The 25,324-nt window shown below is 37.2% G+C and overlaps 1 protein-coding gene across 1 annotated transcript in view; it reads left to right on the top strand.

Annotated features, from left to right (window-relative positions):
* The window catches only part of NKAIN2 (sodium/potassium transporting ATPase interacting 2), a 475,734-nt gene that overhangs the window by 373,975 nt on the left and 76,435 nt on the right, over positions 1-25,324 (top strand). The window contains exon 4 of the mRNA XM_050894206.1: positions 21,645-21,845. Within this exon, the coding sequence (XP_050750163.1) occupies positions 21,645-21,845 (201 nt within the window). The remainder of the gene's footprint in view (positions 1-21,644; positions 21,846-25,324) is intronic.

Genomic DNA, 25,324 nt, shown 5'->3' with positions numbered 1-25,324 from the left:
CCTTTGCAGTATTCATTGTTGTGGTTTACTTGGAGGAAGATGAATTCGGGGGCTAGAAGCCTGTGGGCTGACAACTGACACTCGTAGCCACAGATTGATAATATATTAAATTGAGATGTCATCTGTTACTTTATAAGTAACGTGGAGTATAAAAAGTCTCGATGCAGCAAACTTTCCTTTTTCTGAACTACAGGTGAAGTGCTATTGAAGAAACATCCTACTGCATACTGTATAGAAGAGTTTACAACAATTATGTATACTTGTATACATATTTTTCAAGTCATTTGACAGGTTAAAATGCAACGTGGTTGTCTGACATGGATCTAAATGGGATAACTCACAAACATACAAAAGCTAGCACAGTAGGCTGTGGTTTGTTGGGTTTTTTTTTAAGGAGGGCTTTTCTCTAGAAGAATATTTTGTTAGAAAATATTGGAATAAATTCAGACAGTACATTCCCCTTTGGAGCAAAGCTAATTCCTCTAGCATCAGCAGAAATACTGCAAAGGGCAGTTTAGTTACTCTTATGGCTATCTAGCTATTAGTGACAATAATCTAGAAATGTACAATATTAAATACTTATGTATTCACCGACATCCTCAGATGTGAAGATTTAAAAATAAGTCAAAACTTCCTGTGCAGAATGTACTTTTCTAAAAGCATTTCATTTACAGCACCATAAAAGGTGGTAGAAATTGCATTAAGACTTTAATTCCCAACCCAATCAGGCTCATGAAAAAAAAAGGCTTCTAATTGCCTAAAATACATTTTGGATCTACTCCTTGTTCATTTGTATTAATTGTTAATGTATGAAATAGATAAATTGTTCTCATCTTTGTCTTCTGAAGGGAACTTCTAGACTACTGTTAACTAAAGCAAATTCTAATCTTGTATCTTCATTAAGCAAAATAAGGGAGAGAGGCAATTTGGTCTAATGACCCAAACAGAAAGTTGGAAAAGAATAACTCTTCAGTTCTAATTTGGCAAAATCAAGTCACTTCCCTGTCTCAGTTTCTCCACCTGTAATGATTTTACTACTGCCACTATATACCTTATGATATTAATTCATTCTAAAGTGCTTTGAAAATATGAGGAGTCAAATGTTGTTATTAAATCACTAAACAAAATAATTAAACTGTCTAAACAGAATTACAAAGAATAATTAGCAATTAAACAGGATGCTATTATCTGTGCAGTGTGATGATGAGAGCAAAACTATGAGAACGCAGAACCCATCTGAATACAGAAGAAATAAGCAACAATGAAAACTTATGTAAGTTTCAATTCATTAAAATGCACCTAAATGACTTCTAAATACATTTTTGTCTCATATTAAATGATCAGATTTAAGACTTTGAAAATCATTTTCTCTTCTATTTGCAAATGAATTTTGTTGTTCAGCTTCAGCTCTACATGATCAAGCAGAAACTCCTTCCTGAAAGTATCAATGAAATGGAAGCCTCCAGCAATTTCATCAGTATCAGTCATAGCTAGTTAGAATATATAGGTAGTACCAGATCTGTAACATATCCTTAATCTGTGTGTTCTTAAAACTAAATATTCCCTTTAGCTACATGCGTTCAGATCTCAATGGAAGTCACTGGGAATTGTATCTGGCATCTCTGGGCAGAATATGACATTTATTTTAGAAATATGTGCTTTTACAGTTTATAAATAGGCAGATAGATTGTTAAACACCATGTTATTGCAATGGTTGTATTGACAGAAGAAGAAAAAAAAAAAAAGGATGAGACCTGCAACTCTGAAAGAAAATCCAGTAACTATCTCAGTTATTATTCTCTTAAAATGAAAAGACTAATTCTCTTAGGATAAACAATGGGTGTGATTTTCTGCATGGGTGTGGTGACCTCTTTGAATCATCCTATTGAAAGTAGTAGTAAAGTATAACATATATATTTACAGAATCAGAAATTATTCCTAGGAAGTCCAGTTTGAGAGTAAAACCCATCAAATGCTTAAATCAGCAAGCTGGGATCTGAGAGGCTGGTTTAGATCCATGCTTTGCCACAAACTTCATCAGTCAAAGTCTCTTAGATCCAGATTTTTCAATGGATTTAAATGCCCATCAGAATGGACGTAGGCATTTAAATGCCATTGAAATCCTGGGCAAGGTTTCTTCCTTTGGGTACAGTGGAGAGTGGAAGCAATACAACAGGACATCTCTAGACCGTATTTTCAGATAAGGTAGCTTCAAAAATATTGAAAAGAAAATTATTTGGTGAATACACCTGATCACCAACAAGAGATAAAAATATTGTACAAAAAAACCCTTGATGTCATTTCTTAAAATAGAACATTAAAATCTATCTTAGTTGCCTGTCATAGGTATAATCAGGTGAAGGCCCATAAAAAATGGGGTAATTTCACAAAAACACTTGTGTGACCTGCTGACACAAGTCTAAGTTTCACAAGTGATGTAAATACTCTAAAGACTTTCTCTGAGATGCTCTAATAAAAGTGTGTTTGATCATTTAATTAAACATCCCAGGGAATCTCAGGAAAGATTTAAAGAATATTTAGATGTTAGCACAAATGTGCAATTACCTATAAATCCCAAGAAACAAACAAAAAATATTAGTGCCTTTTAATCAGAAAAGCACATGGTTTAATAAGAACTCTTAGATGAATAACTATCATATGAAGTCTCAATTTTGAGTGTTTCACCAGTTACTCTAGACACTAGTGGAAAACACATAAAGGTGAGTTCCCTCACTTTTTTAGAGTGTTTAATCATACCATGTAGACATCAGATGGTCCCTGCCTGGGTAGTGAGAACCAGTGAGCACACCAGTGAGCACACCAGTGAAGTGGTTAGGCAGACACAGTTCAAGGCAATGGAGAGAATCTCAATGCACTGTCCAAGAGAGATAAGCAAAAATAAGTGCAGACAGGGCTAAAAGTATAAATGTTAGTCTGGCATCCAGGTTGCAGAGCAGGATGCCAGACATGTGAAGAGCTGTGATCAGAGATAAATTGTGGGGAAGGCATGCAGTCATGAGTGAGGTAGAAAGGCAAGAACTAGGAGTAGGAATAGACTGTTGGAAGCCACCAAAGGAACCTTGTAATGACCTGTAAGAGGCAACCAATGAATTTGCTGGATATGCTATCTCTCAGGGGCCAAGCCAGCCCCCTAGGAAACTGACTGTCACTGCTGGTTAACAGGTGCTCGTAGTTGTCTGATAACTGGTCAGAGCACTCAAGACACTCTTATTTTATTTACAAATTAAAAGACAGATACTAGTCAAGGTTGCACCCTTGTATTATTTGGCCTGGCGGCTGCATGAGATTGACTAGCTTTGCTTAACCATCCTTTTTCAGCCATGATTGTACCACATGGGTCTCAGCTGCCCAAATATGCTCCGTCATCCAGCCATCTGCCAGAGTTTATTGTATCCTCATGAAGTACTGCACCTGTAGTTAAGAGAGGCAGATAAGTTTAAAGAATGTAACTATTTGGTCTTTGGTAAACTGACTGATATCGGCAGAATTGGTTTTTACTAAATGACAGCTCTGAGAAGCTGGTAACCTCTAATATACTGTGGAAGTGAGGAGGTCTTCAGCCAGCCCAGATCCAGTGGAAAAAAAGGTGTTTCTGAAGCCTATCTTACTTGCTGTTTATTTTGTTATTAGACTTGATATAATTGACTGAATTGAATTGACTGAGTTCTAAGATATTTTGAAGGTTTTCAGGTGCATGCAGATGAGCATTTTTAATTTTCTTTTGTAACAAAAAAGAAACCAAACCCACAAAAAATCAAAGTTTTAAGGCAAGTAGAAATAAAATTCTTTATTAAGCTTCCCTTTTGAAAGGCAGCCCCTGAAAAGCGTTAGGACAAAGTGCATTACAGCTTCAAGAAGCACAATGACATCAAGAAACACTAATGCTATACGAATGAATGATCAAATGTACTGACTAAAAACATAAAGAAGTCACAGTAACCCATGCCAGCTCAGCCCTCTTGCACTGTATCATCCTGTCTAGAATGTGCACACTCTGTGAAATACAAAAGGATGGGTAGAAATAAAAGAATTCATTTTGTTCCATTTATTAGTCACCTCCTGGTTTTCTGGATACTGCTCAACAATAAGGGAATATTCTTCTCTATCTCTGTTGTGAGTTACATTATCTCAGATTAATTTCACACGTTTCATAGAATTGTGCCCGAAGAAAGAACTATTACATGAAGTTCTGAACTGAATACTGATGTGGCATTAACAGCCTTTACAAATAAAGCTTAGGGGTTTAGATGACAGAGTAAGCTAGGTCAAGTCACAGCAAACTAAGCCTTTTAGCATTGTGTATGTTCAAGTCAAATTTATTAGTTTCTAATGAAAAAATTGGCTCAAAAGCTTGGAGGGTTTTCTAGTGAATACAAATAAATGAGCACAGCCTCTCAAAGCCAGAAAGATCTAGTTTAAATCCCATAAAAGAACACTAGAAACAACCTGCCAGAGGGATCAAATGTTTAAAAATAGTAGCGACAATAGCAATGCACTTTATGATCTTTATATACCAGAGGAGGCGAGTTTGGAATCAGTACCGTTAAACAAATGAAAAAAAATAAACTGGCCTATGTGAAAATGTGCAAGGACTTTTCTGCAACAATATCTGTAGTACAGCTTTTATCCCTATAGTTGATGGACAACCAAGAAAGTCCAGTAAATGTTTGCGGAAGTTTGTATGGTAAACACATGAGACTATTCACAGCCTCCATCCGTTGCAAAAACACTTGGGAAGTTGAGGTGTTGCATATCTGGAAACCCTAGAATTAAGTTTGTTACACAGCTGCAATTCATTCCTTATCGTACATAAGCATTGTAATATGGTTCTCACACAATGTTCGCATCCTACTACTTTCTGCAAAGATATGTCTTACACCTACGTTCACACACGTTACAAAACGTTAACTTAATGCTCACCTGTTCTTTTTTTTTCCTCTTTGTTCACTAGGTGTCTTGTGATGTAGTTATTTTATGCTGTTCAAAATCCACTACTTCTGCCTCAGTGGATGGCTATCAAAAAGGGAGGAGAGTGAAAGAGAAATGGCAAGACATTAGGCCTTTTGTTTCCTCCTTACCAAGCATATTGGCTCAAATATGTATTCAAGTTTTTTCAGCCACCCTTTCTACCAGGAAAAGGGCAGTATTATACTACATGCCAGAGCAAAGGAAGTAGAAAATGAAGTATGACCCTAAAATATCACTTTAATTGCAAGGAAGATGTGAGATGGCATTTTATGTAGTCAGAACCATGACAGCTTTATTTTGTTTAGGTCAAATACTGATAGCCATATAGTCGCAGCAATGTGGATCTTACTGCACAAGTCCATCCAGGATCTCTAAGCAAGTGGTTGAATTATTTTGTGCACCTTCCTAATTAATATTGTTATGTAAAATTAGTTAAGTTAAAGCTAACCAAGGCACATACATCTAAGCTGCATACTCACACTGAATTTCAGTGTCACAAGACAAATTTTCCTCTTTGGGTGGTTCAGTCAGTGTGAGCCCTCATACAAAGCCCACACTGAAATAACTCATATGTCAGTTTGTAATGTAATTATCATAATGACTAGAAGATAGATGGGATTCCAGTAGAGATTATAAAACTAAATATTCGTTAGACCAATTGCAGTATTGTTATCTAAGAAAACTCAGGGTCTGGATCAGTTAAAATAGAATTAGAATTTACTTATTTTTTAATATACAATTTCCTGATTACAGAGGAATCTACAAGATGTACTCAAGATTTCTGAAAATAAATATTGCTTATGCAGTGTGGTGCTAATGGTGTTGAAAGGAGGGTTGAATGGTAAAGATTCTGCTCTGAATTTATCAGATGTGTTGAAGCAAACATTATATACCAATGTTATTTTTTCCTGTCCATAGTTCTTTTATATAGAGGAGACTGGTCATTCTACTCTTTGTTTTCAGTGTACATACTGCATGTACAACATATGTATCAGTATGATCTATTACCTTCCTCTTCTTGGTCAGATTGCAATGTCATTTTACCAGACCTGTAGTTTTCCAGACCAATGTATATTCCTGTACTCAAATGTTACTAAAGTGAATGAAGCAGAAACAGAAGTCCTATTTTGAAGACATTTCCTATTAAATTAGACAGTTTTCTTTTTACTCATCCAATTGTGATGATTTAAACAACATATTAACATCAAGGAGTTTGCTAATAAGTATTTTCAATAAGCTTTATACCCTTTCTGCATACTAAACTAAGGAAAGAAGTTCATTATCTTGATAGATTAATTTTAAATAGATTTCTAACTCAGACATCAGATAAATAAAGATAGCTTTGACTGTGATTTGTTGACAATAATATGGTAAGTAACACATTAAAAGATTAAACTTTTCACAGATTCCATACCGTTCATCCTTTTCTACCCTTTTTTTAAAAACCTTGATACAATGAATGAAAATGTTTCAGATATACTCTTGATCAAAGGAAATATTGTTCAGTTTTTATTTAAGGTAAATGAATGTGTACTTGTCTTTTCCTTCTATGAGCAGAGAGAATCCTGCCCTAACTTTTACTACTATAAATTTTAGAGGAGTTTACTGTATTTGCTGTGCTCATTGGTAGCCTAGTATGTAAGTTATGCAAAATGGAACTGTATCTAGTAAAGGATGTAATTAAGATGTAAGTAAGAGAAGCCCCAACAAGAGACTGCAATCTATTCCCTGATGTAGGTTATCGTACCAAGAGGTTGATATCATTGACATACAACACGGGTCATTGTCCACTGATTTCACTCATTGCCTTTCCTTACATATAGAGAGAAAGTGAGTGTAAGTATGTGTATACACGCTTACACACACGTATATAGGCAGTGATACATATCTACGTGCATGTATCTCTGCATCAGTTCAGTTCTGAGTGTTTCTCCTAAAGACGTTTATTCTTAATGGCGTAGAGACAGACCCAGGCAGATTTTCAGTTATATTATGCAATGTGAAGATGGCAGCTTAAAGAACTTGATGCCATTTTCTAACAATGGGCAGAGGACTTCTTATATCCTATTTCTGCAATCCATAGTTTTGGTGTGAATGGTTAAACAATGTGCAGGGCTTGATAAGTAAATGAAGCTCTAACTCTATAAAACATATCCAATAAGTATCCCCTCACTAATAGGATTTTCCATGTCATCCTATCAAGGAGTTTACAATCTTCCATTTGGGTTTTATCAAAGATTTAGTTCTATCTTGTTATAGATCATTTCCATGTTTAGTCAGACTGTCTGCTCTGTAACAGAGGAATAATATACCTCTAAGAAAGTAATAACTGGATTTTAATAGGAAATGTAAAGTATGATTGTTCACTTTGATTCATCATTCAGTGGTAATATCAGAAACTCCATTTCACAGAATTATATCCAGAGACCCAGTGAAAGTGTTTATCACTACTGAGCAAACACTGCCACTAATGACTGATTTAGAGAGTTGCAATATTGAACAGAACATGGCCCTTGCACGTAGAACAGAATAATAAAGTTTGATCTGCTCGTTATCAAGAGGACATATTGTATGTTAGTCCAATGATTAATATCTAGTTTGAAGCTAGAAATAGGAGCCTTACCTGCTGATATTTCAAAAGCATATGAACTCTGTGCAGGGATCAAGAGCCACTGGATCTAATACATCCATAGGTATGTTACGTGAGTATTGGCTGATAATTACAGCTAGCAGCAAAGGACGTTAAGTAGAGACTGGAACTATTCAGGACAAAGATCACAACAGGTACGATGGCAGCTAAGAAGTGGAATAATAATGAGTAGGAAATTAGGACTTAACAGATATGAAAATCATCATCTGAAAATGGAAACTAGGAAAATTACTTTCAGGTTCATACAAAGAAAGCAGAACTTATACACACGGTTACCTGTCTCACTAACCACAGACTAAATTAATTACAGGTAGGCTCACCTTTGCAAAATCTAAAAGATATCAAGGGCCACTTTGTTTGCAAGCAGATTTAAATTTAAAGATTCAAAATCAAGTGATATCATATTTTACTGTTCTGAATAAAACATGAATCGAATATGTTCAATGCTACTACAAGTTATTTCTGATTCTAAAATTTTTCATTTGTGTTACTGTATTTTAACAAATCATTTTAATATTACAGTCATCATTAAGAGAAGCTAAGCTTCAGGAAATTCCACTGGCTTCAGGTTTAGGTGGGGAAAAAATTTCTGGAACCTATTTTATCCCTATTCTGCCCATTTAATAAAAACACCTTATAAAACTTATTCCACTTTATTTTTAAAAGTCTGACTGTGTCCCAAATAAAATTTGTCCTTTTCGTCTCTCTGAATGCTTGAACACCTGTTTATCGCATTATTTTTCTGCCTACTATTAATATCCTAAATGTCTTTATTTCTGTATCTGAGACTTTTTTATAACCAAGAATTCATGACCTCCTCTTTTTCTTTGTGGCAATTTAATGTTTGTGTTCAAGCTAATGCTGTCAAAAAAAAATCCCAGGTGTGTTAGATTTCCATATTGTCTTCTTTTACGGAGTCTGTAGTTTTCAGTTTGCAAACCAATTCCTCTTTACAGAATTAGGTAAAAGTTAGTTGCCTGCAAAATCTGTTGCTTTTTTTGGTTTTGTATTTTTTTTGTGGCTATTTAAATCAACTTTGTCATGCCAAATATGAATCCTACAGAAAGTTTTGATATTATTACAAATACAGTATCTCTCTTGCCTTCTTTCCAGTTTTGGGGCGGGATATCAGATGCTTGTCAGAGAAGTTGGTGGTTAGTTCCAATGGGAAAGTTTGGAGTTTTAATCCAGAGCAGTACAGCCATGGCAAAATGCTGACAGAAGGCTGGGAACTGACTACAGCACTGCCGCAGCTCCCGGAGGTCAGAGGCACCCATCAATCAACCATTTAGTTGATTAACCCAGAAATCAATTTTCCAGTATCACAGACCCCCAGGAACCTTGTCTCAGAGCCCTCAAATTTCTCAGGCTACAGGAGTTCATAACTGGTTAATGCCAAGTTTCCAAAAAGCTCAAGAAGTTTTGGAATCGTACATACATGTCAAGGCAAATCATCTTCTTAATTTTCAAGCAGAATTTCAGTATTCTTCCAAAGGAAATTCCACATTATATATTTAACTAAAACAAGGGGTTTTTATGCATGAGGGAGTTTCCAACTTATCAAATAGCTGTTTTAATAACAGATATTTCTAGTTGAAGTGCCTTCTTAGCATATCTAACTGCAAAAACCATGCAGTTGGCTCGCAGGTTATATATATATATAATATTATTTATTTTTCATCTGATTTATATGTATTCCAGCATATCTATACTTCTGATTTTATTTCTTAAGTATATGGAGTTGAATTGAATGCAGATATCTACCTTTGGATTAGTATCTAGATCTTCTCTAAAGCCAAAGGACTTGCAAACAAACGACATTTTAAGGTGTGATTCACCTCATACCGAATAAGACTTCTACACCTGGTGAGACGACTCAGACCCTGAAAGTGCCTTTTCAGCTCCATTGACTAGATAGGTGACTAGCTCAACCAAAGCTAGAGAAATGCATTCCAACCATTACAGGTCATACTCTGTTTCAAGAGTTCCACAGAATGGACTATGCAGTACTATAGGAATCATCCTAGCAAAAGTTGGGAACCTAAGAAAGAAGAATATTTTTATAGAGAGTCATTCACTTAAAATTACTTCTATAAACAAGGCTCCCTTTTCTTACATTAAAATTGCTCATATCTGTTAGAAAACTCTAGGGAAAAGTGTTATATTTAAATTCAGTTATGTTTATGCTTTACATGTTGGGTACTTCCAATTATTATATTAAATACATCAAATCTCAGTGGAATGACCAGTGATAAGTGTTACATATTTATAAATATTATGTATTCCCAGAACCATGCTTTCAGGCATTAGAATCATCGATTCACATTGCTGAAAGACTCAGTAGGTCAATTAGTCCATGTCCCCAGCCTAAATATGTATGAAAACGTGACAGAATTTTGTCTGTCTTGTTCTTAAATGCCAGCAACAATAGATCACACAGACTCCCCAGGCAGTCCTTTCCAGTGATTTCCTCTCCCTTGGCTTCAGAAACTTTTTTCCCCAACATCTAATTTGTATCCTCTTTGCAATGTAGTCTAGTTGCTAGCCCAATGATGGATGTCTCTCCATTATAGGCAGGGAAACAGGTTACTCACTTCTTTTCAACAGCTAGTTATGCTCTCAGTCTTCTCTCTTCTGAGCTAGGAAAGCCCAGTTCCTTCTGTCTTTCTTCATAGGACTTGCTTTCAGACATCTGCTCATTCTAATTGCTCCCCTCTGGCTCCTCTCCAGTCAGTCTGCAGTTTTTCTTGAAGTCTTTTGAGTTGAAGCCTTGCCAATACTAAGCTAACGTGAATTGCATCAGTGCTGCAGACTGCCCTCCTGTTTATACAACCCAGAAGGATGACTCCTTTTCTGCAGCAACACGACAGTGTTGACTTCTATTCAGTTTGTGAACCGTGATAACCTTCCACTCCCTTGTGAGAGAGCAATGCTCAGGCTGTTGTTACCCGTACTGTGTTTGCACATTTAGTTATTTCAACCTAAGTGTCGTACTTTCCACTTCTCCTTGCTGAATAGTACTTTCCAGGACAAATCTCAGGTTTCTAAAGATGATTTTGAATGTTACTCCTTTCCTTAAATGTACTTGCAATCTCTCAGTATGCGCTTAATAAGTCTTTTCTCTTTTCAATCATTCATGTAATTAATCAAAATATAATAGTATTGGATCCACAACAGACCACAGCATAACATCACTTGATACTTCTTTCCTTTATGACCATGAACTATTTCCCTCTGGGTGTAGTTTTCCTTTTTGCAGAATGCCTTATGGGTAGGTCAGAACAAAAATGGTTTTGACAACATTAAACTTTGTCTCATATGACATTCTCTTCAGCATGCTAAGGAATCACAGTATATTTACCAAAATCAGCAGGAAAACCATACCCAGAATGAAAAAGATACCCATGTCACCATCAGTGTGGAAAGATATATTAATGGGTTCAGTGTACATCTTGGAAAGTGTTTATCTGAATGTCTGGTCTCCGTGTAACAAATTTAATCTCACATACTGTGAGAGTCCCATTAATTTAATGGAATTATCAGTAGTACAAAAAATGAAATGAATTCTGAAGTTATCTTGGATTAAGCTGTAAGTCCCTACAGGTTAAAAGACTGAAAAATATGTGAGGGCAACTCAATGATGAAGTTTACGGGATGCTGTGCGCTCAGCTCAGGTGATACAAGTGTGTAATTAATACTATCCTGTAGTGCTGAGGTGCACTAGGGCAGAACCAAGGAGTTTGTCATTTCTTAACCTTTGAGGACTAAACTATGTAAAGTTTATTTTCAAGCTTAGCTCTGTTGTTCATTTTTGAGATTAGATCCTTTTTTTATTTAAGAGATGTATGCCTTAAATGTAATAACACTTTATAGATCAGTCTTTCAGATTAAAGCATTTATTTTAGGTTGGAAGCATATAGGGCTTTACTGCTACCTTCTCTGGGCAAATTCAACTCCCAGTGAAGTCACAATTGCATTAATGAATATCGTACCTGCTCTGGTACCAGGAATTCAGGGAAGCTTTAATACTTCCAATGTTTTTGTTCAAGAAAGAAAAAAAAATCAGTGATGTTGCTGTAAAAGCTGTGTGTCTTTGTGTAAACAAAAGAACCCTCTTATAAGTATTTTATGAGAGTTTTACTCCAAAGAAAGAGACAGAGCACATGTGGTATATTGCTTGCACTTCATAGTGAAGTGATTATAGAGATACTGCAAAAATGAATTATTTATTGAAGTTTATATATTTTTCCATTGGGCAGATATACATTTCCTTGAAAATACTTTTACCCAGTCTATATTTAATAAACCAGATATACTATGTTTATTCCTTGACCAAAAAAAATGATCTCTACTTCTTTGAATTCACAGTGGTTTGCAATATTCTTAAGCACCAGGAAATCAAAGAAGAGCTCTTTGTATCATTCTTCCCCCTGTGACAGTTCTATTGTGTATACCAGCTTTCCAATTCAAAGTAATAAAAGCATCGATCTTCTAACATCTTGACAGTGGAGTTCCTCTAATTCCGCATTAGCACTAAACACAAACAAAAAATTTAGTATAAGCAGCCCCAAGAGACGCTTCAACCAGATTTCTGCATTTCCCTGGGCTAAATCAGCTCCTGAAAACTTAATTTAAGAAACTGACACAGACACTACAGTTAGAATGGTAAATCTACTCCCCATCAGTTTCTTAAATAAAGTTTTCAATCACTGATTCAGTCTACAGAAACAGAGCTCTGTTCTAGTTACTCCTCTCAAGCTACGCTCATTAAAGATCATTGCTCCTCGTGTTTCATCTTAATCCTGGCTGGAAACTGGAGGGTCTTTGGATACAGAGCTGGATACTGAAGAGATTTTCTTAAGTGAAATTTTAGCTAGCCAGCATGAAATGCTTGCAAATAAAATATGCACACCTAAGTACTGTGATGACATGATTCAAACAGAATGAATGCAAGAGACAGAAAACATTTTGAAATAAATTTCCTAAATTTTTGAGCACTTTCATTTTTTTATTCCCAGTCACTTGTGATATTTCATTGGCAAGATAGAGAAGAGCCCTAATTGTAGCTGCATCATTAAAAATCTCTACAAAATCTTTGGGGCCAATATTTATGCCACTCCAATGCAACCTTTTCCTTCCCTATCTCACTGAAGGACACATGTCCAGGTTGTATCGAGGCAGAAAGCATGTCAGTTAAAAATCTATTCTTTGTTCCTGGAAGTATGTTCTCCCTGCAGAGTAGCTAACAAGTCAGATATGAGTTGCTGTGCTTTTACTACTACCGTGCTCCCCAGTATGTTATAGCAGGATTTTGAGGGATACCCCATAGATATTCACGCTGCAGGAAGACAATCCATTCTGTAACGGGGGGGGGGGGGGGGGGGGGGGGGGGGGGGGGGGGGGGGGGGGGGGGGGGGGGGGTGATGTTTGGGTTTTTTGGCTGTTTTTTTGTTTGTTTTTTGACAAACTGCAACAACACTTCTAAGTCTTCAAGGAAAGACATTTTGAATGACAAAATTATTCAGGTTGGAAGGTCACCTTGTGCAACTCCCTTCTCGAAAGAGGGCCAATTAAATGACATTGTTCAGGTGCTTTTTTTGGTCAAATTTTGAATATTGCCATGGATGGAGTTTTTACCTCATCTCTGGGCACCTGTTCTAGTGTTTGGCCACTCTCATAGTTAAAAAAAAATAAAAAAATAAAATCCTTACATCTGGTCAGAGTTTACTGTGTTGCAACTTGTGTTTGTTGCCTCTTGTCCTTCTGCTGTGGACCTCTGAGAGGAGCCTGGCTCTGCCTTCCCTAGGCCCTCCCATTAGATAGTTACGGGTAGCAGTAGCATCCCCACAAGCCTTCTGCTCTTAACCTTGAACTGGCCCTGATCCCTCAGCCTCTTCTAAGATGTCCTGTGCTCCAGTCCATAACTAGCTTGGTGGCCTTTGCTGGACTGGCTCCAGTATGTGCATGTCTTTCTTGTACTGGGGGGCCCAGAACTGGACCCAGCCCTCCAGGTGTCCTCTCACCAGTGCTGAGCAGAGACGACGGACCACCTTCCTCAGCCTGCTGGTGACACTCCTCCTAACGCAGCCGAGAAGTTTGTTGGCCACCAGAACCCCCAGGTTCTTTCCTGCAGAGCTGCTCCCCTGCCAGTCAGTGCTCAGACAGAGCACTCCATTCTCATTGAAAAGTGAGCAAATTACCGACGGTCCTGTGTGACAGCAGAGCCAGAGAACCTGCACATTCAAACTGTCTTTGGACCAGTCCATGTAAATTTGAACTGGAAGGCAATCCTCCCTTTTGCACAACCCTGTGAGATGGAACAAAGCATCCAAACTTAAGTCTTCAGTGACAGTGGAGCTGACACCTGACATGAACTGTCACTGAACTATCATTAATACATAGCTGATCTATCTGGTGCCTGCCAAATACTAGATCCTGCTCTTCAATTAATAGGATTTTCTGTGTTGTCTTTTATAAAATATCTCTTCTATATTTGCACTTTAATACCTGAAGTAAAAAGCAGGGACAAAGACTGTTTAAAAAAGGAAACATTTGAATCAGCCTGTATTAATTTTAATTTAACTATTAAAAAGAGAATAAAGCTTTTACAAGACTTCACTGGGAAATACAATCCAAACAGCATTTGTTACACCATTAAATAACATGGTTTATTTGTTAACCACTATATCTTCTACAAAATACCAGATGAAAATATTTGTATCTAAGAGGAAAGAGAACTAAATCACAGGAAACAAAAGCTGATGTAAAGAGCTTTAGGAAGAAATAGTGTGATATCTGGAAAATTACTTGTTACCACCTAATAGCACCACCAGTTCAAAACTGTAATGCTGCACACTGAATCTGTGTAATACTTTTTGTACATCTTATGTATATTATACAGGCTGGTATATACATAGTACGAACTGGTGCTAAGTATAACATTAGCAAAATAATGGATCTTTTTATTGAGGTGATTTTGCCATCTTAAATTAAGTGTTCTTGTAATATATATAAGAACACATATATCCTGATATATGCAGGTAGTCCTCTATGCTTTAGCAGCATTGCATGGTGCGTAGTCAATGTGTAAAAGAGTGACGGGCTATTCATCTACGGATTAGTACCTTAACTGGTTTAAATTGCTACAGTTTCTTTTACAGTACATGAGGCACTTTCCTTCATACTAGCTAAAAAATCTAGTGTGGCATCATAATATTATTCCTCAGGGTGTGCTTCTGAAAATTTAATAAAAAACATACATTTACCCAAAGTTATGCACTGAATCTTTTTAAATGGCTTTGAATTGTTCTTAGGAGGCTGCAGTTTGCTAAAGTGGTGGGCATTGTCACTTCTTAGCAATAGCTCACAAGAGGAAAGGACATGCGTTTGAAATGTTTGCTAACATCAGCTTGTTTGATGTTGTAGTTTGTTTATTAATGTAGGTGACAAAGTTTTGTTTTAGTCTGTCTCCATGACACTTGTAATGTCAGAATAGAAGTTTGTGAATAGCTTATTTTTCATTTCTGAATCAAGGATTTGAACCCATATCACCTACACTGGATATGTGGCAGTGCTAACATTTTCCAGCTTGCAAATGCAACCTAAGCGCCCTAATAAGTCAAGTTTGGAAAAGTGTAATATTTTCTTCTGAAAACGTTGAAACACATTTTTTGCAGTGTTTTTCACATTCTTGTTCTTTTCATTTTGAAAGCTAAAACTAGCTAAAACTGGAATTCCTGAGTAGTCTCATTATTCAAAATTATTTCTGAGGCACAGTGTAGGAAAAAAAAAGAATTATCAGCTCTAGAACAGGAGAAACTGTGCACTTTGTTTCTTAGAAATAATTCAAATAATTCTCAAATGCAGGAAGCATCCAATATAGAAAACATCCGTAATTCACTCTGTGTTCAAGATAAGTTAGATCTTATTATTTCTGTACTTAGATGACAGTAGTGGATAATCAAACCAGTTTTAATAAAACTAATCTGTGGTCCATGCTGAGTGACATAATATCACACCACAAAAAGAGAGAGCAATTTAACCTACTGTTAAATTAATTACTGCATGTAAAGTGAAAAGAGTTTGATTTATCAAATCTGAATATAGCCTTAGGTATTCTAATAACTATCATCACCTGCAAGGACACGAATGAACTCTTTATGAACTAAAGTTTATCACAGTCATATAACACATTCCCAAATGTCTTTTTCATTTAAAAAAATAAACAGAACCTTTCAGACAGAAACTAAAGGTGGTTTTCAAAGTCTGTGGGGTAAGTATAGCTCAGGCAAAAGGAGCTCTTGTCACGTATGAGCACCGAAAACTGTGACACAGGTTTTCCTATGTCACCTGATGGAGTTGCAGCTGTGCAATCCCTTAAAATTGGTAAGTCACATCTAGGTGTAAAATGTGTCAAACTAATGGTCAGAAATGTCCTTTGTCAATGTACATATTCCGATACAAGAAAAATATGAAGATCTTAATTAAGATAACATTGATTGCAGCTCTAACAATTTCATAAGATTTTTGATAGGTATCATGTAACAGAAGAGTAAGTGACAATGTCAATCCCTGTATACTAGTACCTATGCTTTTTGAGTACTATTTTATAGTATTTTGCTAATATAACACTCTAGTTTCATTTCAGAGAAAAAAATCAGGACACCTGAGTCATCTCTTTCTTTCGCGCTGGTATCTTTGTAACTAATTCATTGAAATGTTTGGAATTACATTGGAAATCACTTAAGATACATTTGGAACATTTTTAACAGAATACTGAGAAAAGCTAACAGTGAGACAATTTTTGCTAGTTTTCATGGATGAACTGCAGAAGTAAATCTGTTGGGTGGATTCAGACTGGTTAAATCTTATCTGATTAATGACACGTATGTAAATCAAATTCCATATCCAATTTAGAATTATACTGGTACAAAATCGTTTTGTAAGAGGAAATTAAAGAACAGGATTCTAGGTTACTGAAAAAAATTATTCAAATGAAAAGGAAAGCGTCACACACATACAAAAAAATAAGAGCCTAAAAATCAGTTCATATGCAACAGGATAAAAAAGGTAAGGAACTTTACATATCTATGATCCCTACACAATTATACAATAATTATTTCCTGTATATCAGCTGTGGATTAAAAAGCAAAAGCAAAAGCAAAAGAAGAAAAGAAAGAAAAAAGAAAAGAAACACAGCTGCCAAGCTCTATTTTGGCCCTTCAGTGAGGGCAGTTTTTTTCTTTAGACAGGAAAACGTCTGCTTGCATGAGAAAATGGTAGTGCCTGACGGGAGGTAGTTTTAGTAGAAAAGTGAGATAACAGAAGAATAGAATGCCTGTAGAGGCCTCTATGCATCCAAGGCATTGGGAACCACAAATGCTTTCAGACCCTGATCTTTTATCACTGAAACCTTGTGTGATCGTTAAGTCTCCAAGCAGCCTGTTCTTGCTAGTTTGAGTTTGAAAAATGAAACAAGTGGTTACATGGTTGTATTTGACAAAACTTGTACAGAAACTTGGCAGGTTTGCACAGATTTCAGCAATTCTTGATTAGAAAAATGGAAGAAACTTGTTTCCCATGACACAGCAAGCCACAACCATTGAAGTCAGTGCAATTTAAGTCTGTGAGATCTCCTGGACTTCCAAAGAGAATCACCCTGAATCACTGCTGCCTCGTTTTTCTCTTGGCACTGTGCTTGGGATCAGGTTCTCTAAGCAGCATCTGATAAAAATCATTGAAACAGTAATATATTGTAATTGCTACATAGAGACAGTATATTTACTAATATGTACTAGTAGTAATACAATACACACAGAGCTATCTTAATTTTGAGCACTGCTGTCCTCCTGCTGCTTCTTAATGCAAAGAAGGTTGTATTCATTTCTGGCAGCTCTCACAAAGCTTTCTGCTGCCATGTTCTGTCATCAGCTGTCCTCAGCCAGAAAATGTTATGTACTGTGCAGTTAACCCCAGCAAAAGTTGTTATCTACTGTATTAAACACAGGCACAAAACCATCGGAGCTCAATATTTTTTACAAACTAAGCTGAAATAAAATTACAGACTTAATTTGAAGAAGTCTCAGCTTCTAATCTCTGAGATCTGAGTCTCTGAGACCTCCAAACTCTAGCCTTTGTCTAACCCAGCAGTACTTCTCCTGACCACTACAAATACCAGCACATCTTAAGAATGTCAGCAAAGATGTCCTACTAAATATTTTCCTGTTTTTTTAACTCCTTGATGAATAGCAAAATCTACTTTAATGCACCAATTTTCATTAACAGGCTTTACAAATACCAGCAGGATTTACAAAAGCAGCACGGTGATCATCAATAAATCTCATACAGATGTATTTCTGTGTCCATGAAGGAAGCAGCTGTTTGTTGAATTTAGGATAATGAAATCTTCCTTGACATACAGACTGTGAACAACACCGCATCGGCATGCCCAATGTGTATCAACAGTTCTTGTTAAGTTTCCTAGCTTCAAGGCTTATCAGACCATTTCTCTGCATTTCCCTGAACAATGTTTGAGCCACAGATGTTGGAAAGAAAACAGACAGCAAATACACTGGAGAGTGCAACAAATCCCCAGCTTCCAGTGTAGACTTTGTCTATGTCCACTAAAACTGTATTCAAACAGTGAACAAAGTAAATAGCAAGCAGAGTTTGTCCAAAAATAGCTCTAAATGTTTTCAGTGTAAGAGATGTTAATGATAGATACATCATCCCCTCCTTGGCTCACGCAGTTCTGCAAGGAGATTCAAGTCCTTAACAGTTTTCTCACTAAGAAGTAAAACTTTTTCTAAGCTGGGTGACCTTCACTACTAAGCAACAGGAACTGCTCTGCTTATATGGCTGCATATAGGGTGACACGGCTTGAAGGTTATAGGCAAGTTCAAAGCCCATAACAATTTATACCTGAGAAGATTTAACAGTGCAGCAGCTGACTTTGTAGTGAATAGGCTCCTTCTGTATTTATTCTTATCCTACGTATTTTGGGGACAGGAATTTACAGGGTCCAACTTACATGTTGGCTTGTCAAAATCTGATTTCATTATCATTCTTATTCCAGCCAAGTTTGACCTGAGCCATGGATGATGTCTAATCTTACCAGAACCAGATTTCACGTCTGCTTATTGTTTTGCTTTCTGAAGTTGACCTTGTTTGTTAACTGGTTCAATATGTAATAGCTACGGTCCTTGAAAGCCTTCTCAGCCACATTATTCAAAGTTCTTTATGATTTGAAGTTGGGGCTTTCAGTAGGATTTATTTGTTTTTACTATTATAAAGAATTGAGGAATATAACATTTCTGTGACAGGTATCAGGTCTATTTTATGAGCAGAGGAAGCAACACAGCATTTTACTGATTACTTGGAGATAGAAATAGAATATAGATCTGATAAAGATCTGTAATTTTTTACTGGTAAGCACTAAAAGGCTATTCTTGAACAAAACAAGATTATTTTGTCCTAATTACAGCATTCAACTTAACTGCCAAAAGATGATTTGAGGGCAAGGGAGTTTTCTAAATATAACAAATTATTTCAGAAAATCATCTGGGGATAAATTCAGTGATAGAAGAAAGCTGGGGTTTGTGAATTTTTATTTACATATGTAATTATAAATATTTTAATATGTGATTATATTTCCTGTGCAACTTGGAAATTTACTTGTGCTTTTAACCTGTAAAGTTTTGGATTACTGTACCCTTTGTAAGCAAACATAACTATCTGTAGAGCAATGATGTTCTAACCACAGAGCCCAGTTTTGATTTTTATGTTTAGCTCCTGATCCATTTTAACTTCATCTGGCAGATGCATAACAAATACACAGTTCCTGCAAGCCAGGTTAGCCCTTTCTTTTTCAAGGAATACGTCTTTCATCCCTTGTCTGCACTTTGTAAAATATTTTTAGTCCATCACTATTCTTCTGAAGGTATTGCAAATGATAAAATAGAGCTAGACAATGAGTCCTATTCATTCATGCTGCGTCTCTGATAAGAGACTAGAGGTTAAGAATTTTCCATGGTAACTAGAATGGTTTAAAGGTCTTCTGACAATAACATGATGGATTCCAATTTTAGTCATTCAGGAATAAATCTATTACTTTAAGCAAAGTTACTCCAAAGATACCCATTCTTCAACTTCTCACACCAGGTGAGAAGGCCAGTGTGCTACTGAGGGGCTGTAACAGCCCTGACTCCAGAAAGAATAATAGTCTTCTGGCTTGGATGTAAGGTAAAAATGCCCATTTCCAAGAAACATCTGGCAGACACTTTCCAGTGTCTGCAACTTTGGTAGGGAGGGGTCCAGAGAAAGGAGAGTTTTGTTGGGGGTGAAGACTTATAGCCGTAGGTAAATGTATCTATTTGGGGGAAATTTGCGTAGTTTATAAAAAAGTGCACTGTTGCTTTGATCACCTTCAAATGTTTGAAGTTAGTTGCATGACTATATTCTTGTGAAGCATCATACGTTTTCTCATACAGCTTATCATTTGCTGGATTGGGCTGTTGTGAGAATGTAGGGTAGTTATTCATCGCAAAAATATTTATGGTCCTTCCTGCCGTCTGATAGCTGGGTGTGCTTGTGCAGGGTAGTAATTGATTTTTTTAAATGTACAAAGTTTCTGCACTTTTAGACAAGAACTGCAACTTAAAGAAAAAACATTCAGCTACACTACTGTGTCAAGTGTAATCACGGATCGATTGACTTGTCAGTCATGACATGATCCAAAACCTCTCTGGATAGAGTTACCTTTGCTTCAGTTAAAAAGTGAAAATAAGTGGGACTGAAAAAATGACTATTTTTGAAGGGAGGGAAATGTGGACACAACATATCTGCTACAGAATGGCATTCTATTCCTTTTGGCATGGTAAACCTAATTAAATAGTTACATTTTAAAATCTTTATGAGAATCTTAATTATTAATGTCATCAACAGGCTGAAAAAAATGTAGGTTAGGTGTGGGGAGAGTTTGGCTCTGCAAAGACATTACTTAAAAGCAATTTTTTTTGCATGACTGAGCACATGTGCACACAGACTAGATAGTCACACTTTACAATGAGGTTACACTTATAAATTATTTATAAAGGGTTGATAAACAGCATAGGCTATTACAGAATCCACAAAGTCCATAGTTTTGTTATAACTATGTATAACACCCTCAATAATGTGCAACTAAGTATAATTTATGAAAGTCATATCCATAGTATTGTTTATGATGTATATTAATCATTTATTAATCCTTTATGAACTATTTATAAATGCAATCTTAATGGAAAGCATGGCTGACTAGTTACTCCATTGCACTAACTGCATGGGAGTTAAAGGTTGCAGGCCTCTGCCCCTCCTTTTTAACAAGCTAAGCAGTCTTTAGACAAGGCAATACTCACTAGCTGTTTCCTTACAGACTCCTAGGAAGTCAGAAATCCAAGAGGCATTACAAAGAGGTTTTGCTTGTAAGCAAATGTACAGAATTCTTTTTTTTACATCTTCTCCAATATTTCAGTAGAGCTACCACAGGTCTGCTTCACAGGGTCCATGAGACAAAACTCCTTGCAGATGACCCACACGTATTAAAGTCTATGAAGTCTTGGTTCCTGAGGACTCTTGTATCGTTTGGTACATCAGACCACCAAAATATGGGCCGTATTTCTAGGAACTGAGCAGAGGAGGGTTGCTGTGTAAATATGCATGTCCATCAGTCCTTATGGTTTCTACAGGAAAATGGGCAATGTAACAGAAATTACCGCTATAGTCTAGGCTACCATAATGTCTAATAACAGATCCTGGCTTGTAGGATGATTTTTCGCTCCAAAGCAATTCTGCCTGCCAAGGTACAGCTACTTGTACTTGCTGCAGGCAAGCTCCACTAACTTTCATGTGACAGTGCAGTTTTATTGCTGCTCATTGCTTCTTTATGTATCCTGTGAAATCTCTTGCTGAGGCATTTGATACCGGAGTACCATCCCAGCGCATTAATTCTTCACTTGTTCTTTTGCAGGAAACAGATCTCATTCTGACGTTTAATATCTCAATGCATCGTTCTTGGTGGATGGAGAATGGGCCGGGCTGCACCGTGACCTCAGTAACCCCAGCCCCAGACTGGGCACCAGAGGATCATCGTTATATCACTGTCTCGGGGTGTTTTCTTGAATATCAGTACATAGAAGTGGCTCACAGTTCTCTTCAGATCTTCCTTGCAGTAAGTGTTTACAGATAGCTTCTCCTCCACCACCTTTTCTAGATTTCTTCTTGCAGAACGTCATTACCAGAACAGCAGAGTATTGTGGCATTCATTCACAAACGCTGGCTGTAAGTGTTAGTGTTGTTATGAAACTCTGTTTTCTTGCAGCTAGTTCAAGACACCTGTACATTAAAAGCTCCAACGTACATGTTCATTGCTGTGAGAGCTGCTGACATGACACACTCTGTTTTCCTGATCTCCATTTTGACCATTGACCATGGCACAAATCATTTATAGCAGGTTACGTTCAAATTACACTATAGGATATAAGTTGTGACATAATAAGAAGTTACAGTTATTGCTGTGAAAGCCAAATTGAATATAAAAGAAAAGCCAAAATGAAGGAGAAATTTTCAACAGTAAAAATAGATTCACTGATCAGTTCACAGGACTCAAAACTGATCAATTTGTCTTTAACCATATTAATCAATATGCACTGGAGGAGAATGGGAAAGATTCTTCTCAAAAGAACAAAATGTTGTACTTGTATGAAAATCAAAGCCAGAAAACTTAAATCTTTTTAGGAGGATAAAAATCCACTGTTACACTGGAGAAAATTTATAAGGGATGAAAACAGCTTGTTTGGGGGGAAATTGATAGGTTTTTCAACCATATTTACCTGTACTAATCACTTTGCCTTGTGCTGTCTCTGACCCAGGTGAAAAGATGACATAAACACTGAATTAATTACATTGAATGACAATCTGCATTTTTATGTTTGCTCTAGTGATACGTACATGTTTGTGCCCGGGTGGAGATACACGTGACTGCAAATAAAACTGTACCATACATATAAATTTGGACCAGCACCTGGGTACATGACTCCCTCTATATAAATTTTTTATTCAAGAGATTGCATTGTTTTGTCCAAAGAGGGACCATACTGGCAAAAGAGAGAGGAAATTCAGTTAGCCAGATCCCGAAGCTCAACAGTCCGTAATACATAATGTGGCCCTCAGCTACACAAAAAGTGAGCAGCTTTTCCATCTGTCTATTACCCAGCCTAGCTGTAAAAGGCCAAGTACCAGGTGAGTTCAGGACAATATATCTGTGTCAATACGTCTCTGCGGGGGCTCTGTGTGTAAAAGGTTGGTGGCTAATTCACCTGAAAGCCCAGCTATCTCCCTTCAGTGCAGCCATTCCAGGTCTCCTCTGTGCTCTTCAGCTTGCCGCACTGTAGCAGAGCAGAGGGACCCTGACCAAGCAAGTAGCAAGGCAGGCACTAGATATGTCTGGAAGACAAAAGCAGCCCTTTCTCCAGATAGTTCACACCTGCAATTTTGACAAGCTACAGCTGGTGCAAAAGAGACAAAGAGAAAAGTGCAACAAAAACAGTGTGAATAAGTAAATAAGATTAAAATAGCTTTACAATTTTATTTACAAGCAATTGTTATCACTCAAGCTTAACTTATGGAATCATAGAATCATTTAGGCTGGAAAGGACCCTTAAGATCATAGAGTCCAACCGTTAACCTAACACTGCTAAGTCCACCACTAAACCATGTCCCTAAGCGCCACATCTACATGTCTTTTAAATACCTCCAGCGATGGTGACTCAACCACTTCCCTGGGCAGCCTGTTCCAACACTTGATAACCCTTAGAAATTTTTCCTAATATCCAATCTAAACCTCCCCTGGCGCAACTTGAGGCCATTTTCTCTTGTCCTATCGCTTGTTACTTGGAAGAAGAGACCGACACCCACCTCGCTACAACCTCCTTTCAGGTAGTTGTAGAGAGCGATAAGGCCTCCCCTGAGACTCCTTTTCTCCAGACTGAATGACTCCAGTTCCCTCAGCTGCTCCTCATAAGACTTGTGCTCTAGACCCTTCACCAGCTTTGTTGCCCTTCTTTGGACATGCTCCAGCACCTCAATGTCTTTCTTGTAGTGAGGGGCCCAAAACTGAACACAGTATTTGAGGTGCGGCCTCAGCAGTGCCAAGTACAGGGGGACAATCACTTCCCTAGTCCTACTGGCCACACTATTTCTGATACAAGCCAGGATGCTGTTGGCCTTCTTTGCCACCTGGGCTAACTGCTGGCTCATATTCAGCTGGCTGCCAACCAACACCCCCAGGTCCTTTTCTGCCAGGCAGCTCTCCAGCCACTCTTCCCCAAGCCTGTAGCATTGCATGGGGTTGTTGTGACCCAAGTGCAGGACCCAGCACTGAGCCATGTTGAACCTCATATAGTTGGCCTCGGCCCATCGATCCAGCCTGTCCAGATCCCTCTGTAGAGCCTTCCTACCCTCAAGCCCTCCAAAGGAGATATCCAGGCTTATTTTTCTGCCTTATTTTTTTGTATGTAATGAATGATGAACAAGAAACTCAAGGAATATATAGTTCAAGCTCAATTCTGTTCCTGATACAACAAAGTTTTTTGTGTGTCTGTGCCTAAATAGAGTTGTGTTTCTAGATAAGGTCACTCTTTACAAGCCAGGGAAATGGTTCAGAGTAACAAACCATTGGTAATCCACCAGCTGTAGCCAACTACAGCTGTTTTTATATTTCTATTCATGTTACTGTAAATGTGATTGTCATAGGTAAAGAGCTACACAGTATAAGTATGGGTCAATTTTCCAAACCTGGTGCTTGCAACTTTACTGTTTACATCATTTTCACATTTCCAGTTGTGGGCATGGGGTTCTTTTTCTGATAGAAATGCTAGCATAAATTCACTATCATATTAAACGTAGTGAGAAACAGAGGAGTTGCCTGGTACTGCTCAGTAACATATAACACAAAGTTAGAAGAGCAGGTATTGCTTGGTTTTCAGCAAACTAACTTTCAACAAACCCAAGCCTTCGATCAGACTTATCTCCAGTTAGTAGAAAGAAATTAATCTTTCCTTTCAATTTTCTTTTATGGGCACTTAAGCGGATCTTGCACTTTAACTGTAAACCTATAAATTGCAACCTACAAATTGGTTACTTGCTTTCTATTTGTATTTCTGTATGTTCATGACAATGATCAAGCTAATGTTGATCTTGGCTTTTTCACGGACAAGTGGCACCGAAGCATGTTTTTAAGGATGTTTGCTACTGCTTACTGACAAAAAGTTACGAAGACATTCAGCTTCACTGAGGACCACTTATATCAGTCTTTGAAAACATTATACTGAGTGTATTTTGTACAGCTTGCCAGTAAGCTCACAAGGAATCCAGCTACAGAAGGTTAGGCTTCACATAGATGTGATATTTGCTGTGGATTACTTAGTGGAAAGAATATGACAGCTAAGATAAATGCTATAAAACCCCCATGGTTTATACTTTCTAAAAAGCAAGTCTCAAGGTGGGCTGTGGAATATTTCAAGGATTGCAGACAGATACTCTGCCGAGGAGGTGCAGAATACTCATAGTCTCCAAAAGATGGAGACTCTCCTCTCTCCAGAGGAACATGTCCTAGAAGCAAACAGCACCAGATTGTGAACCATATGAATG

The sequence above is a fragment of the Gymnogyps californianus genome, chromosome 3, assembly GCF_018139145.2.
Source record: "Gymnogyps californianus isolate 813 chromosome 3, ASM1813914v2, whole genome shotgun sequence".
Lineage (NCBI taxonomy): Eukaryota > Metazoa > Chordata > Aves > Accipitriformes > Cathartidae > Gymnogyps > Gymnogyps californianus.
Note: the sequence above shows the minus strand (reverse complement) of the source record. Positions and strands in the feature narration are given on the sequence as shown.